Source organism: Erpetoichthys calabaricus, chromosome 14, assembly GCF_900747795.2.
Source record: "Erpetoichthys calabaricus chromosome 14, fErpCal1.3, whole genome shotgun sequence".
NCBI lineage: Eukaryota > Metazoa > Chordata > Cladistia > Polypteriformes > Polypteridae > Erpetoichthys > Erpetoichthys calabaricus.
Window position 1 is genome coordinate 100,851,987 of NC_041407.2, and position 16,674 is coordinate 100,868,660.

Consider the following 16,674-nt stretch of genomic DNA (forward strand, 5'->3'; position numbering starts at 1 on the left):
GTTCACTGTTTTTAGAATAGTGTAATTTTAATTTTGCTAACAATTTGAATGAAGGCCCCTCTTGATCTTGAGGCCCTAGGCTGAAGCCTAGTTAGCCTATAGGAAAATCCAGCCCTGCCGACAGTGCATGCAGAATTTCTGGCCAAGCAGGATTAGATGTGAAAGTGATAAATAAATCAGGCTTTCTGAATTTATGTACTATGGCCATGGCATCCTGATAGTTTTGTTGCATGTATCTTGAACTTCCTGGAAACGTGGACAGTAATATGATCATTTTGCCTACAAGTACGTTATTTTCAGTGTTTGCTTGCAGTGGCGTCTGATAGTCCTTTGTATTGTTCCACAAGCAGATCTTGTTGATGTAATCTGAGATAGTTGAGACACGCGCCCTCAGTTTTAACATACGCATCTACGACGTACTATTGGAATAGTTTGCCTCTGGAGTGCAAAATACTAAATGTATTCCTCATTGATAATCTGTACGCGTGAAATTGGCATTGACTAAACCTTATTCACTTGGCGGTTCTTTTATCGGGAACATGTTGTAAAACTTTGTGCCAGCCAATGTCTCCGTAAGGGAATAAAGTGGGTAAACCATAGGATCGCAATTCATATTGAGCGTGGAAATCTGTTTACAGGAGTTGCCTATGGGATAGATGCAAATGTCCCTTTCAGCAGGCGGTTTGCCATCTTCTCCGATGAAAATCGCTGCAACATTGGTGTGACATGTCAGGGCATTGTATCGTAGTAAATCCTGCCTAGGGTTTTCCTTGAAAACCATTCGTACAGATGCTGTTGGATCAGACTGAGCGATTTCATGCATGTGTTTGTATGATTTAGCGAAGTGGTTGATAGTTCTGAGCATGGAATCTAGCTGGAAAAGTACATTTTTGCTGCATGCAGAGTTTGTTTTATTCTGTTAGTGTACTTCAGTAGCTTGCACTGTGTCAAATACATACAACTGTCCATATCCTGGGGAGGTAGAAGTGTTAGCGTATAGTGGAGAGATTTGGTGATAAAATTGGCTGTGTATTTTAAAACAGTATGGTCCGTGGCCAGGAGGTTGAGTTATCTGTGCACCCATGGAAGCAAACGCTAGAGAAGAGTTGTATTCTCAAATGTGTTCACGATAATTTTTAGCTTCTGATGTTTGCTGTGTAAGAAGCTGTTGTAAAGACACAGGTGGCTCCCGCAAAGGTGATAAAACTACTTTACCATTGTGGCAGCACCTCGAGTACTTGTTGGATGTATTACGCTCAGCAGGCCAGTATAGTGCATGACAATGTTTGCACTGCTGGTTTGGAGTCCCAATGTTGTACTCTTGAACAGGAAGACAGGAATTAGGTGAAGAAGTAAGTACCTTTGGTAACGGGAAGAGGATTGTGTGTATGTCTGCTGAGACGGCATTGGTTTGGAAATGTTGCTTTGCAGATGTCGCATTGCAAGAGTTGTGAATGAGTTTTGTTGTGTTTAGTCAGACAATCCTGTGTAGTGAACTTCTTATTGCATTTCTGGCACTCATATAGTTGTTGGGAAGAATGCCTTTTCTTGTGTTTAGCAAGTGAGGTTCACATTTGAAAAGTTTTGTTGCAGGAATCGCACCTGAAGAATGTGGGGAAGGGTTTGGAGGAGGATGAATAGGAATTGAGAAATGTCGTGTCGGCTACGTGTGGGCGGGACCGGTTTTGAAGAAGAGCTACAGGCAGCGTGGGGAAGGGTTTGGAAGAGGACGAATAGGAATCGAGAAATGCCGTGTCTGCGTGTGGGCGTGACCGGTTTTGAAGAGGAAGCAGGACGAACCAGAAGAGAAATATATATAAGAGATACTAATAATCGCAGCTGAAAACCACTAATTATCGTTCACGCCGATGACCCGAGAACAATAGAATGCATAACACATAATCTAATTATTAGTACCAAAGAATTTAAATACTAGATATGAGATAAAAAAAATTGCAATAATGTATATGCTAACTGAAATTTAGTGGAATCCAAACAGAAATCGTCAAAAGGCGGTTTTGAACAAATTTTCCACTGCAACGTTGTGTACTGACAACTAAAACAACTTGATGACATAATACGGTATATTATATAGGACTACATAAATCGCAGTACCAGACAGATAATGTTTAGTAGTTTAGAAAATGAATTTTAATGTCAAACAGTAACCAGAACATAAAACTTATTTCATGAAACGGCCGGCCTATGACCAGACCAGAGTCCGCGGCCCGCTGGGCATTGCCCAAGTGCCCTAATGGCCAGTCTGCCCCTGGCATAAGCACAGCCCCTGGACAGACAGTCAGAAAATGGCAGCGCCCATAAAAACCCATAAAATCGCATAACCAAAGTGACATAATAAAATGCATAAGCAGGTTCCTATTCACATACAGACATTTCAAAAGTGAAGCAGACTCTGAGGAAGCCACGGCAAAGATTTCTTAGGGAGACTTTCCTACTGCTAAAGTCAAGTGAACAGAGATTGACAGGCCACACCAGGATGACCTGGCTCTTCTTATCAAGCGTTTTCTAATATTCTTGTCTTATATTGAGAAATGGATGTATAGAATATGGATGAAGTAAACTGACCTTTAAACCGTAGCGTAGTAGGCAGGATTACATGGTGTGTTACCAGATTGTTAACACACACTATGGATTGTCATACCATACAAGAATGAATGGCCACTCCTCTGCAAGATATTTATTACATTTTCATGTTATGTTGGGAAATGAATGCATAGCAAATGGATGGAGCAACCTGACCATTAAACTGTAGCGTAGTCGGCAGGATTACATTGAGTGTCAATTTACTAACATTGACTAGGGATTGACATACCGCACGGGGATGAATGGCCTCTTCTCAACAAGATATTTCTTAGAATCTTTGGGAAATGGATGCATAGTTTATGGATGGAGCAACCTGACCATCAAACTGTAGCGTAGTCGGCAGGATTACATGATCAAACTGCTAACACTAAGTGACTGGGGATTGACATACCGCACAGGGATGAATGGCCTCTTCTCATCAAGATATTTCGTTTATTCTTATTTTATGTTGGGGAATGGATACATGGAATATCAATAACCAACCTGGCCAACAAGTGGTAACATAATAGGTAGGATTATTTTGAGGGGATCTTCAGATTGCTAAAATTAATTAAATAAGAATAGTCATTCCACAATGGGCTGAATGGCTTCTTCTCATCAAAACCTTTTCTTATATTCTAATGTTTGTTCTGACACAGCTGCTCATATACAAAATGTTGAAGCCTCTCATCCCCCTTTAGCCTCACCTTGTCAAGTTCTTATGCTGACTCCTTTGTTACCTGGATAGCCCCAAGTCTGGATATTTGGGTTAGAAAATGGATGGACAGAATAGATGTAGTTGGAGTAGCTTGTCTTGTGCCTTGTAGTGTAGTAGGCAGGATACTTTAAGGGACCTTTAAGTTGCTAAAACTCAGTCACTTGTATGCTGGGCGGAAGGGCATCTGCTTTTCAATGGTTTCTTGTATTATGTTTGAACAGACATGACTGCACAAATAGAAGCTGCCCATTGCCCTTTAGCCTCAACCCCTTATGTCATCTTTACTTTTTTGCAAATAAGGTGGTGCCTGAGAGCCTACGCCTAGAAAACTGTGAGAAAATGGATGGATGAATGGAATGTGGTCAGAGCAATCGGCCCTCTGACTTCTAAACTGGGTTACTTCACTTTCAACCTCTAATCAGTAGTTCACACCCAACGTTTACTCATTCCAGTCTTTGAAGATCTCAGGAGCAGGCACTGGACTGCTGGCAACCCATCCAGGGCTGGTTCCTACTTCTCAAAATCTAAAAAAAGGACTGAAAGGGTCCAGATAGACAGGTAGTCCTGAAAGGCACTATATAAAAATTGGCAGAAATATATGAAAGGTACTATATAACAGATGGATAGATAGATATGAAAGGCACCATATAATACATAGATAGATAAATAGACAGAAAGGAAAGGCACTATATGAGAGATAGATATTAAAGATAAACACACAATGTATACTATATAATAGAGATGAAAGGAACTATATAATAGATTTGAAAGTCACTATATAATAAAATAAAAATACAGACAGGTAGAAAGGGCACTATATAAAAGACAAATATGAAAGGTACAATAGATATGGATGACATGTACCATATAATAAATAAATAGATGTGAAAGGCACTATATAATACATAAATATGAAAGACACCATATAATAGACAGACAGACAGACAGGGAAGGCATTATATACGAAAGATAAAATATGAAAGATATGAAAGCTACTATATAATAGAGATAAAAGTCAAGCTATAATAAGTTGATACAGATGAAAGGCGCTATATGATAGACAGACATGTGGCCCATTTGGACATGTGTGGGCAGGAGTGTCACTTTTTAGGAATCTGAAGAGCAGGAACGTGTAACGTATGACAAGTGAAGTGGTCCCAATGTGATCTGAGGGCTGAAGGATCCATCGCGTTTGTTTCTGGCCAGTCTGCCAGGACATTGATTGGCAAGGTGAGCTCTTCGCCCCAGCTGCCAGCTTGTAAACTGCCTTGTTTACCTCAGGCTTGAACATCGTGGGTACCGTGACCATGCCACCCGCCATTCTTTACCTATGAAGATCTCGGAGGACAAGCTGCGAGCAGCAGAGCAAGTGACTACACAGAGCACAATTAGCAGAGGATTAGGTGATATGAAGGGTCTCATTTGCATGTGTTTGCGCTCTCCGCAGATATAAGGGTGGCTAATTTCTGTCGGCACTTGGGTACCTTTAGAGAGACGGTTTCCAAGGTAACCAGAAAAACTATTTTGAGCCTGTTTAGAAACAACCAAAGAGGCAGGCATAGGGAAGGAGGGAGGGAGAGAGGCAGACGGAGGGCCCGACAGGAGGACAGATGGACGACCACCCCACCCAACGGCTGCCATGGTGGAGTACATTGGCCGAGTGAAGTGATTTGTGTCCCACCGGATGAGTGAGCGCTCTAACAAGTTTGAAGAGTCTCAGGCTGTCCATACCTGGGGTGTTGGGTAAGCATTTTCGGTGAAACACCAGCGGCCCACCCTGCTCCTTGGTGTCCACCTGTAAGTGGATTGAGAAACTGTGAGAAAGAGGGGAGTAGACTTTTACAGAAACATTTGCACCCTGTCACACACGGATGATTTGTGACAAATGACATTGGTGTCCTTCCTCACCTTTCCAAGCTACACTTCATCAGTGGATCAATCAAACTCATATGTAGTGCCTTTCATAGCGAATATAAATAATCATCAGAGCCATTTAATTAGATCCATGGCCGTGGGGAGCTGGAGCCTATCCCACCAGCACGGGACCATATCCAGACCACCACAGGAGCGATTTTACCTAACGTGTACGTTTGTGGGGGTTAAACTGAGGAAACCCCTCAAGACACGGGGAGAACGTGCCAGGTGCACACAGCCAGGTATGGGATTTTAATTTCAGGATGATGGGTTCATGAGGCGGCAGCAAAGCCCACTGTGCCACCCAGTGCTGAGCACGCCAGTGCCTTTTAACATATGGGACAGTTTACAGAGTTAAAACAATCATTTACTTCATATAGTGCCTTACAACATAAGCAATACAAAAGTACTGTGAACACACATTATGACACACGAGCAAGGTAAGCACTTTCAGTCTGTCAGGTGAACCATTTTTATTATTTATATGGTGAACACCCTAAAAGTGTGTGTCATGTCTCACACCAAGTTATCCCACTTTTTTGTACAGGTTAATGGACTGCCAAATTTAATCAATCCATTTTAAAATGTGTATAGCGCCTTTCATGATGTACAGCCAGTGCTTGTGTCATTATCCTACACGTGCAGGTTAAATGACTTCAATATGTTTTTATTCTATATAGCGCCTTTCACGATACCACCTGAAGAACCACACACATCTCTGAGCAGTTTACTACACATGTGCGTTCAGTTTAAGCAACTTCATGATAACATCACCCCTACCCCAAAAACAAGGCAAGCACACTAGAGCAGAAATCACCCGATGGCAGCAAACATAAGGAAAGATGTGAAGCCCCTTCAGCGTACCCACAATAACTCTGGGTGGCATATTGGGGAGTCCCAGGTCATCTTAGGGGCCCTCAGCTGCCATTGAGGCTCCCAGAAAAATCTGAAAGGTCACAAGTGGGGCTGGGCAGGTTTGACCAGCAGCCATAAAGGCAGCCCCCCCACCTTATCTCTTAATCAAGCGGAACTCGAAATACGCAGAAGAACTAATCAGGCAGTCAAGCAGTTGGGGATTTCAGTTCAATGCCAGTACACCCCACTCACGCATCACAATCACGTCAACGTTCAGAAACTAATGTGAATCATCAGCCTCAGCCCGAGCCACCGAGATACGGGAAACATCTCAGGGTTGTGAAGGGAGATCAACAAATATATGACACATACAGGGATATGAAAGGCACTATATCACAGATAGATAGATAGGAGATATGAAGGGCACTGTATAATAGATAGATAGATATGAACCTATTATCTATTGTTTCCACTACTGTATATAGTGGTCTTATTATATAGTGTATTTCATTATCTATCACTTCACTATATTATGCCTTATCATTTCATGTTATCAAATATAGTGCCTTTTCTATTTATCATTTCATTTTTCTGCTTATAGTGTCTAATCTATCATTTCATTGTATTGTCTACAGTGGCCTAAACTATTATAAAGTTTTTCATTATTGATATTTCATGTTACTGTATATAGTGCCTTAAATGTCTAACATTTCATTTTACTGTATATAGTGCCTTGTTTGTAATTTCAGTTTATCATAAATAGTAGCCATATTGATTATAGTGTCTTTCATTATTAATATATCATCATTTTACTGTATACAGTGCCCTATCTGTGTAACATTTCATTTTACTGTACAGTATATACTGTCTTATCTATTATTTTGTTTTATCATAAATAGTGGCATTATCTATATTATGGTATCTTTCATTATTGATATCATTTCATTTGACTGTATATGGCCTTATCGGTTATATCGTGCCTTTCATTGTCTATATATAAATAATTTTACTGTATACAGTGCCTCATAGAACATTCATTCTATCATATATCGTGCGTTTTCTATCTATGCTTATTTATTATATCATTTTGACATATACAGTATATTGGCCTTATCTATTATATTGTGTCTTTCATTAACAATATCATTTCATCTTATTGTATGTAGTGCCTTATCTAGCATTTTAGCATACACTGTGCTTTTCCTATCTATTATTTTATGGTATTCAGTGTGTATATATATCTATTGTATATCTATCTATCTATCTATCTATATATATATATCTTTAATTTCATTTTATTGTATATAGTGGAATTGGATGATTATAAAATGACAAATCGGCTTGAAGAATTTCAAGAAATATGATGAATTAGTGAGGTAAAACCTTCATGAAAAATACCTGTAACAGTTGTTTATAAGAAAATGTTACATAACATTTAATAAGGGATTCTTTAATATTAAAAAAATGGAATTGTCTATTATATAGCACCTTTCATTTCTATCTGTCTAGTTCGGTCTATTTTGTCATCCTGCACTCTTTCTATATTTTATAGCGCCTTTCACGTTTATCTATTATATTGCACCTTTCATTTGTATTTGTCGTCTTTAATTCAGCATCACCCTCACACCTCCCTGTCACATTCGTATCAAGTGTCGCCTTTCCTGCTTCTCTCCCTCGCTGCTGTATTAACCCTTTCTATGTCTTTATTCCTATTTTATGTACACATTAGACACTATCTTTCATTTCTATCTGCCTCAGTCTTTATTTTATTTAGTCGCCCTTCACATCTACTCATCCTGCACCGTCTTTCTATATACAGTATGTATATTTTATAGTGCCTTTCATTTTTATTTGTCGACCTCAGTCTTTATTGAATTTAGCATCACCCTCACCCCTCCCTGTCACCTGCTGTCTTTTTCTGTAGATTTATTTCTTCTAAAGTGCAGCATATCTCTTGCCTTTCCTTTCTATAGGTCTCTATCCTAAACTGCCTATTCCATGCACACATTAGTCCAGGCCTTTCATTTCCGCCTGTCCCACTCTGTATATAGCGCCTTTCACGCCCACCTATCCATTGATCCCTTTGAGTCATTTCGCTGGATCTCGTCACGGTTCACCAGCCCAGTCTGTCACGTCAGGCTGATTTGCTCGGAGGTGTTGAGAAGCCTCGGCCAGGACTGCTGCCGTTGCAACAATCGTTTACTTCTCTTCGGGGATTTTCATATCAAGAAATGTGCAGTCATCAAAAAGGCCCTCGGAGCTATAAATACTCGGACCTGCCGGAGCTTAAAATACGCGTCTCAGGGGAAAGAGGAGGCAAAAAAAACAGCACGATTCAGGGAAAACAATGAAAGAATAAGAAGAAACAGTGCGGCGAAGTGAACTACAAGTACAAGAGGTGAACTTTCAAAAGCTGCTATAGACGAGACACCAAAGTCCCCCCCACTGTCCAGTGCCCAGTCAAGGCAGGGAGAGGAAAAGGAACTCCAGAGATTCTGGGGCAGACCACATCCGCGATGCCTTTTGGTCCCGTCTCGTGTTTCTATTCCTAAGCACAATGAAGAACTCACAGACATCCGAAGAGATCATCCAGTGTCCAAACCAGCGGCGCGACTCGCGAAGACGAGAGAAATCCAAGGAAGACCCCCGAGCCGTCCGTCTGTTGCGGCTGACCGCGAGTCCCGCCGGCTGTTTGTTTGAACCCGCGTCTGAATATACACACCCGAGGAGGACTTCTTCAACCTCCCAGGGAAAACTTCAGTTGATGAGTACCTCATAAGGTAACCATCATATACCCCTGAATATTCTTATCTTCAGATTTGCCCATCGTGCTCTTGTACTGTACAGCTCAGCGCGTGGTGTGCAATATGGCAGAACACCAAGTGGAGAAAGATGGGCACAGGAATGACAGCCACATATCAGTCGGGAGGGTTTGCTGCTTTTACTGTGGCTCGTTATCGGAGTATTCAAGTGTGCTCTCAAATTCAAAAGATGCGCGTTTAAAATGGACTGTGGAGGACTAAAGGGTCCTGTGATAGCCTGGCATTGTGTCCAAGGTGGGCTCCTACCTGAGATCTATCGTCTGTTCATTTCATTTCTAGCTATCTATTATATAGTGCCTTTCAGATCTACATAGCTGTCCATGTAGTGCCTTAAACATCTGTCTATCAATCAGTCTCTTTTATAATGCCTTTCTATTATCTATTTATACATAATCACATATAGTGACTTTTCTTTGTATCCTATCAGATAGAAAGGAGAGGCACTATATAAGACAGATAAATACCATATGAAAGACACTTTGATAGATAGATTTGATAGATATGCAAAGCACTATATAATAGATACATAGATGTAAAAAGGCACTATGTAATAGATAAATAGATCGATAAATAGCTAGATATATGTGAGGCGCTAGACAGACAGACAGATATGAAAGGCACTTTATAATAGACAGAAAGACCAGACAGATTTGAAAGACACTTTATAATAGATATAGATGTGAAAGGCACTATATAATAAAAGTAGACAGATGTAATAAGGCGCCAATAGATAAATAGATCGATAAATAGCTAGATATATGTGAGAGGCGCTAGACAGACAGAAAGACAGGCAGATTTGAAAGACACTTTATTATATAGTGCCTTTCACATCTATATCTATTATAAAAGTAGACAGATGTAAGAAGGCACTAATAGATAAATAGATCGATAAATAGCTAGATATATGTGAGGCGCTAGACAGACAGACAGATAGATATGAAAGGCACTTTATAATAGACAGAAAGACCAGACAGATTTGAAAGACACTTTATAATAGATATAGATGTGAAAGGCATTATATAATAAAAGTAGACAGATGTAATAAGGCGCCAATAGATAAATAGATCGATAAATAGCTAGATATATGTGAGAGGCGCTAGACAGACAGAAAGACAGGCAGATTTGAAAGACACTTTATTATATAGTGCCTTTCACATCTATATCTATTATAAAAGTAGACAGATGTAAGAAGGCACTAATAGATAAATAGATCGATAAATAGCTAGATATATGTGAGGCGCTAGACAGACAGACAGATAGATATGAAAGGCACTTTATAATAGACAGAAAGACCAGACAGATTTGAAAGACACTTTATAATAGATATAGATATGAAAGGCACTATATAATAAAAGTAGACAGATGTAATAAGGCGCCAATAGATAAATAGATCGATAAATAGCTAGATATATGTGAGAGGCGCTAGACAGACAGAAAGACAGGCAGATTTGAAAGACACTTTATTATATAGTGCCTTTCACATCTATATTATAAAAGTAGACAGATGTAAGAAGGCACTAATAGATAAATAGATCGATAAATAGCTAGATATATGTGAGAGGCGCTAGACAGACAGAAAGACAGGCAGATTTGAAAGACACTATTATATAGTGCCTTTCACATCTATATCTATTATAAAAGTAGACAGATGTAAGAAGGCACTAATAGATAAATAGATCGATAAATAGCTAGATATATGTGAGGGGCTAGACAGACAGACAGATAGATATGAAAGGCACTTTATAATAGACAGAAAGACAGGCAGATTTGAAAGACACTATATAATTGATAGATTCGAAAGGCATGATAGATAGATAGATAGATAGATAGATAGATAGATAGATAGATAGATAGATAGATAGATAGATAGATAGATAGATAGATAGATAGATAGATATGAAAGGCACTATATGATAGATAGATAGATATCCATTCCTGTGTCATTTTTCCTTGCGGCACATTCATATTGCGACACCGTAAATGTCCAGGCACCGATGACTTATTAAATTTCGGCGCCTGCATTCCAGCCCGGTACGTTTTGATGAAATGTTTAGTCTCCGTTTTACGAGCTCCCTGCTGATTTGTTTCAGTATATGGGATAATAAAGAACATTTCGAAAGAAGAGCAAGTCGGTAAGCCGCATACGCCGCCTAACTTGTGATGCGCCGCTCTCAGTTTTTTTTTTTTTTTTCCGTTCCAGGTCGACCAAGTGAGCCGCGTGCCCGGCGCTGCTGCTGCTGCTCTCCACGGTGCGCCGAGTTCCCGGTCCTCGGGGCCCGCGGTTGCTGCTCTATTAGCGTGTTAATTCATTCCAGGGAGACTCGCTGGAGATTCAAAACAACCGGCAACTCTTTTTTTTTTTTTTTTTTATACATATACCGCACAAAGTATACGGGCCGTTAAGACCACACATAAATAAAACTAAGAGAATCCTCAAAAATGTATTATTGTAAAGAAAAAGTGAGACTTTCTAAACATAGTGCTCAATGTGAACACACAACCTGCGGAAGAATTCTTCTCGCCCTGGCCCACGAATACTATAGTGATGTTCATCTGTGCCACCACACCTCGAAGAAGCGGGACTCGAGAACTTGTTCCGTTCCGCCTTACCGCTGTGATGACTTCAGCGACAACACCAAAACGGACGGTTCTGAACAATAAGCGCTCGATGACGGCGTTACTTTATAAAAGTAGACAGATGTAAGAAGGCACTAATAGATAAATAGATCGATAAATAGCTAGATATATGTGAGGGGCTAGACAGACAGACAGATAGATATGAAAGGCACTTTATAATAGACAGTGGCGTTGTTGTTTTCATTACTAGACAAGCTTGTTGTAGATCATCCGCGTAGGTGACTTGTAAAATGTGACAAACAATTCCTTAAAAATAGTGTCGCAAAAGCGACGATGAAACTGCCACACGGATTCGTCAAGTAGAGTTGACGTGGGGCTCATCAGATTACTTGAGGACGTTTCTCATTTTTAAAAGTCTCGTTTGCCCCTATGAAACAGCATGGATTAATTAAATGCGGTGCAAATGAGAAGTGGGAGGAATGAGACACGTCATTATTTATCTGCCTAAGTGTGCACTGGATGTTGGCGACCACCGAGCAGTTGTAACTCAAATACAAAAACTGCGCTCGCTTGCCCGCCGAATGTCCAAACCCTACGAGTGCCGCACTTGTTTCGTTGCATAACGCCTGAGCAGTCAGGTGCAGGACACACCTGAGAGGATCAAACTTGTCCCCATAATGCCACCCCCCCACCTGCCCGCCTCAAAAATGTGACTGAAAAGAAGGGTTGGAATAGTTACTTACGGGTCCCATCAAACCTCGTTGCTATGGTGTCCAGAAAGGTGTTCTGCGGAGCCAACAATCCCTTCATAACAGGCATCCTCCTTCGGTTCAAAATAATCCCTTAGCAACTATTCCATTCGACTTCGGGGGTTTATGTGGCAACAACAGCCGTAGCCGTCGTGCGGGGCAGCTCGGGGGGTCCCAAACAAATGTTTTTAAAAGAAGGAAAATCCCCAAAAAGAGCTGCCCCGGTGTGGCATCGGAATCGTAACGCATTTCTTCCTCAAGTTCCTCTCGAAGTCACTCGCACCCCTTCTCCCCCATGAAGCGCTATGTCAGGGCGCCATGTGCACTTTGGGAAGTTGTGCAGAGGGGGTCCGTTTCGCTCGCATTCTAGCGGCCGCGGGCATTGCGCCTGTCCCACCGGCTCGACGTTTGACAGTGGCAGCGCTGCCTTGCCAACACCTCTCTCTCTCTCTCTCCCTCGCTCGCTCGCTCACTCTCTCTCTCTGTTTCGCTAGATGCCGTTTATAATCCCTACGTCCTCTGAGCGAGGCCGCGCGCATTGGAACAACCAAAAAAGCGAGCTTCAGAAGGACCCTGCAGGGCGATGCGTACACTTAAAGGAGTCTTCAACCAAGTACTCTGCATTTCCAAACGCCCTTATCTTAACGGGCGAAAAAAAAACCTCATTCATCCATCCATCGCTGTTTTATATAGCGCCCTCAACAGCAAGTACAACTCGACTCACAAGCGCCACTTCATTAACTCGAGTTTTTTTTCCCCTTCTATTTCCGTATCTTTTTATTCATTTACAGGGTCACGGAGCATTTTCGCAGAAGCACACTCACATTTACACAACTGTGCGCACGTGCATCGCGCCCTGAGGAGTTGTGAACGCGCATGTACAGTACACCACCCGCGCGCGTTATCGTGAACCTTTCAATACGCCACCCGATCGACGTTATTAATGCTCATCATCCCCACAAGAATTAGCCAGCAGGAATACCGCTGAGCCCATCAGATTCAGCAGGTTAATTATCTGCGATAATAATAAATGATAATAAAGTCTGTGCGCACTGATACTGAGAGCTTGGAGCACACAAGGGCCTTACTCGCTGAATGCTTGGGAGTACATGAATCACTTCCAAAAATCAATGAATACACAAATCAGCTTTCTCAGGAGCTTAACTGCTTTTTCTAAAGCGGAGACAATGGTGATGTGTCGTGGGGTTATGGCATTTCACAGATTGTATTTGGATCAAGTGACCCCTCTTTTGCAGATAGTTCGGGATTTCTGTGAATACCAACCAGAAAACTTACAGGCTCAGTATGAATGCTAAGACAAGTGCGCTCCAACGCAAACGACATCTACTGAAAGGCGCGGGGGTGGGGCGGGGTCTGGGGGGCCCATAAAGTGCCTAATTCATTCATTACGTGTTCGCGGCTGCTTCAAGGGTCGCAGCAGACAAAATGTCTTCAATGGGTGGGGGCACAAAGTCACTGCATAAATCTCCACCTTCGGTCTCGGCGGACGAAATGACTTCGTGGTGTCTTCAATTAGGTCACATCGTTTATCAAAGGAAGAATGGCCGCAGTACCCCGTTAATTGATGTACATCAAAATGTTGCATACACTTTAAAACAGCTTGTTCCATGCAGACTAAAATGTCCCAGTCGCATTAAAGGAAATATAAGGGGGCTTCGCTCACCAACCCCAATTCCCCCGCCCCCAAGCGCATGCGCTATGGTGCCAGCCTCTTCGCGTCTGTGGAGTTCATTTTCACCAAACAACAAATCTTTTATTTCTCGCGGATAGGCCTCTTCATTGGGAAGAAACACTACTTTTCCCTGATGGCAACACGAATTAGAAGATCTACAAGTCTCCGACTTAAACTTTAAGACCAAACGATATCTACATACTTCTGTCATATCACCCATGTCCATATATTCGATCTCTTTTCGCTGTTCCGTTATTTCACCGAGTAATAATTTCCGTTTGTTTGCATTAATGCAATCTTTACTATCATTTTTTTTGAGACTTTCGCATTTTCATACTTCCAATATCTCTAACCTACTCTGCATGTGTATCACACCAACGTGTTTGAATTCTTTACGAAGTTTTACTTTGTTATCTACTCTTTCGTCTTTTATTTCTGGCCCCGGGCGTGGTTAAATCTCTTAGCACAAAGTGTCTCTCTGAAAAAGTCACGTATCATTCCAGGATTTTTTTTTTATTATAATAGAGAAAATGAATAAATTAACAGAAATAAATAAACGCACGCATGCGCACACTCTTACTGGCTTTTATCTATCAAGCTGTTGTGACTGCAGGCCTGGTGTTCGCAATTCCTCCTTGCGGTGCTCGAGTGGTCTTGCTCTATGTCGACTACCACAGACCTGGCTCTAGGGGGTCGTTAAGCAGCTGGAGCCCCCCCTCCCATATTATATCAAGCACCCCCAATCTATTGGGTGTGGTCCCAGCAGGGATATTCAGCTTCGGCCCTGGAGGTTTGCAGTGGCTGCTGGTTTTCATTACAGAACGTTTCTTAATTAGAAGCCATTAATGAAACTTAATTCTATGACTTGTTAGCACTTTCATTCTTCCCATACAAATTGTGATCACATTGTAGACTAACTTTTCTGAGAACACAGTGGTCCGGAATGGATTTGTATCTCATGGTCCTTCCCTTCTCTCTCGATTATTCCGACACAGATACTTCATTATTCACTGCATTGGACTGGCCTCCTGCCTTGTGTCCTATGCTAGCTAGGATAGGCTCCAGCAGACCCCCACGACTCTGTTCAGTACTAAGCGGGTTAGAAAATGACGGACTGAAGGTTTAATGGAAGCACGTTAGCTGGAGAGCTGGTGGCTCTTTTGTCATTTGCACCATCAAATTCTGAGATGTATGGTTACATCTACTCTCTATAAAAGCTAAGCCTAAATGTGCAATGATTTTGTGCAACGTTTTTATGTCACGTTTTTTGTCACGCTTTAAATCGGACTTATTTTAAAACCAATATTATATATGTTTGGTATCATTCTTTTCAGAATCTATTGAACTTTAATGTGATGTTAGATTTTCAGATTCTTATTCCGTTTTTAAATTGTAAACTAAAATATCAAGAATGTCGTTTTTAATGAGATTGTCTGATGTTGAACACGCAGACTGGCTATTAGATGTCGGCAACAGCATTACGAGACTTTAGAAATTCCACAGAGTTGGAAATCTTCAAACATCCATCCATCCATTTTCCAACCCGCTGAATCCGAACACAGGGTCACGGGGGTCTGCTGGAGCCAATCCCAGCCAACACAGGGCACAAGGCAGGAACCAATCCCGGGCAGGGTCAAACATCATTCGAGATATTTATAATGAATCGATTTCATCAAAGGCCCAACTGAAGTGGCCTACCAGGGCCAACCAGACCGCAACTGGGGGTTGGGCGTCAAAGCAGCCAGGGGGCTTGGCCCCCCTAGTTTAAAAATAAAATTGTAGTAATCTACTGGGGAGCAACCCCACTGAAGAAGATAACAGTGGCTACCCTGGCCTCGCTGCTTGTTGCAAAGGGGCTGCCATAACAGTTTAAGCTTCAGGGCCCCAAATGTTTTAGAAGAGCACATGGGGCTTAGGAAGCTGGTACAGAAATCAGACCTGCCCAGCACCCAAAGTTTTGATTCTAAATTGAAGGGACACTAAAAGAGAATAAACAGACGACATCTGCATTATTCACAGGAGAGAAGAGGCAGCTCTTTTAATAGACACCGTGGCGTAGTGGTTAAGGCTTTGGCCTCCAATTCATGAGGATGTGTGTTCAAATCCCACTACTGACACCATACGACTATGAGCGAGTCCCTTCACCTGCCTGTGCTCCGATTGGAAAAACCAAAAGAAATGCCACCAACTGCAATGTCAGATGTTGTAATCCAACATAATTTAACAGTTAAAGGATTCACCAAACCGTCAGAATCACAGAGCAGGGTATTATGGTATGTCTCAGGAAAATCAATGAAGTCAGCAATTCTTATTCTGGCTTCATTAATATTAAACTTAACTGTTTAATTCTGGTTTTAAATTTACACATTTACACCTTACAATTTCCAGGGTACCTGCAGGGCTCGTGGCCCAGGTCCTTCCTGCATGGAGTTAGCATGTTCTCCCCGTGTCGGTGTGGGTTTCCTACAGGTGCTCTCACTGTCCAAAGAGGTGCAGGCTAGATGAACAGCCATCATTAAATTCACCTAAGGGTGTGTGTTTGCCCTGCCATGTAAGACAGGTTTATTCCATGCTAGATGGGATTCATTGCAGCCCCCCCAGCACGATTCACTAAAGGCCCAGCCTCCCGGCAACCCTGGTCTGGAAAAAGCAAATTAAAAAATGATATGACTTAATACTCTGAGTATTAACTGCACTTAAATTTTACTACCACACAAAATAATGCTAACCAACAGTAATTTAGCATAATCCGCCTTCTGTTGT

General features: G+C 41.6%; 1 protein-coding gene across 1 annotated transcript in view; it reads right to left on the reverse strand.

Moving 5' to 3' along the window:
* The window catches only part of kcnh4a (potassium voltage-gated channel, subfamily H (eag-related), member 4a), a 165,908-nt gene extending 153,023 nt beyond the window's left edge, over nucleotides 1-12,885 (reverse strand). Inside the window, exon 1 of the mRNA XM_051918830.1 lies at nucleotides 12,213-12,885. Within this exon, the coding sequence (XP_051774790.1) occupies nucleotides 12,213-12,288 (76 nt within the window). The 5' untranslated portion in view covers nucleotides 12,289-12,885. The remainder of the gene's footprint in view (nucleotides 1-12,212) is intronic.
* Between the last annotated feature and the right edge of the window lie 3,789 nt (nucleotides 12,886-16,674).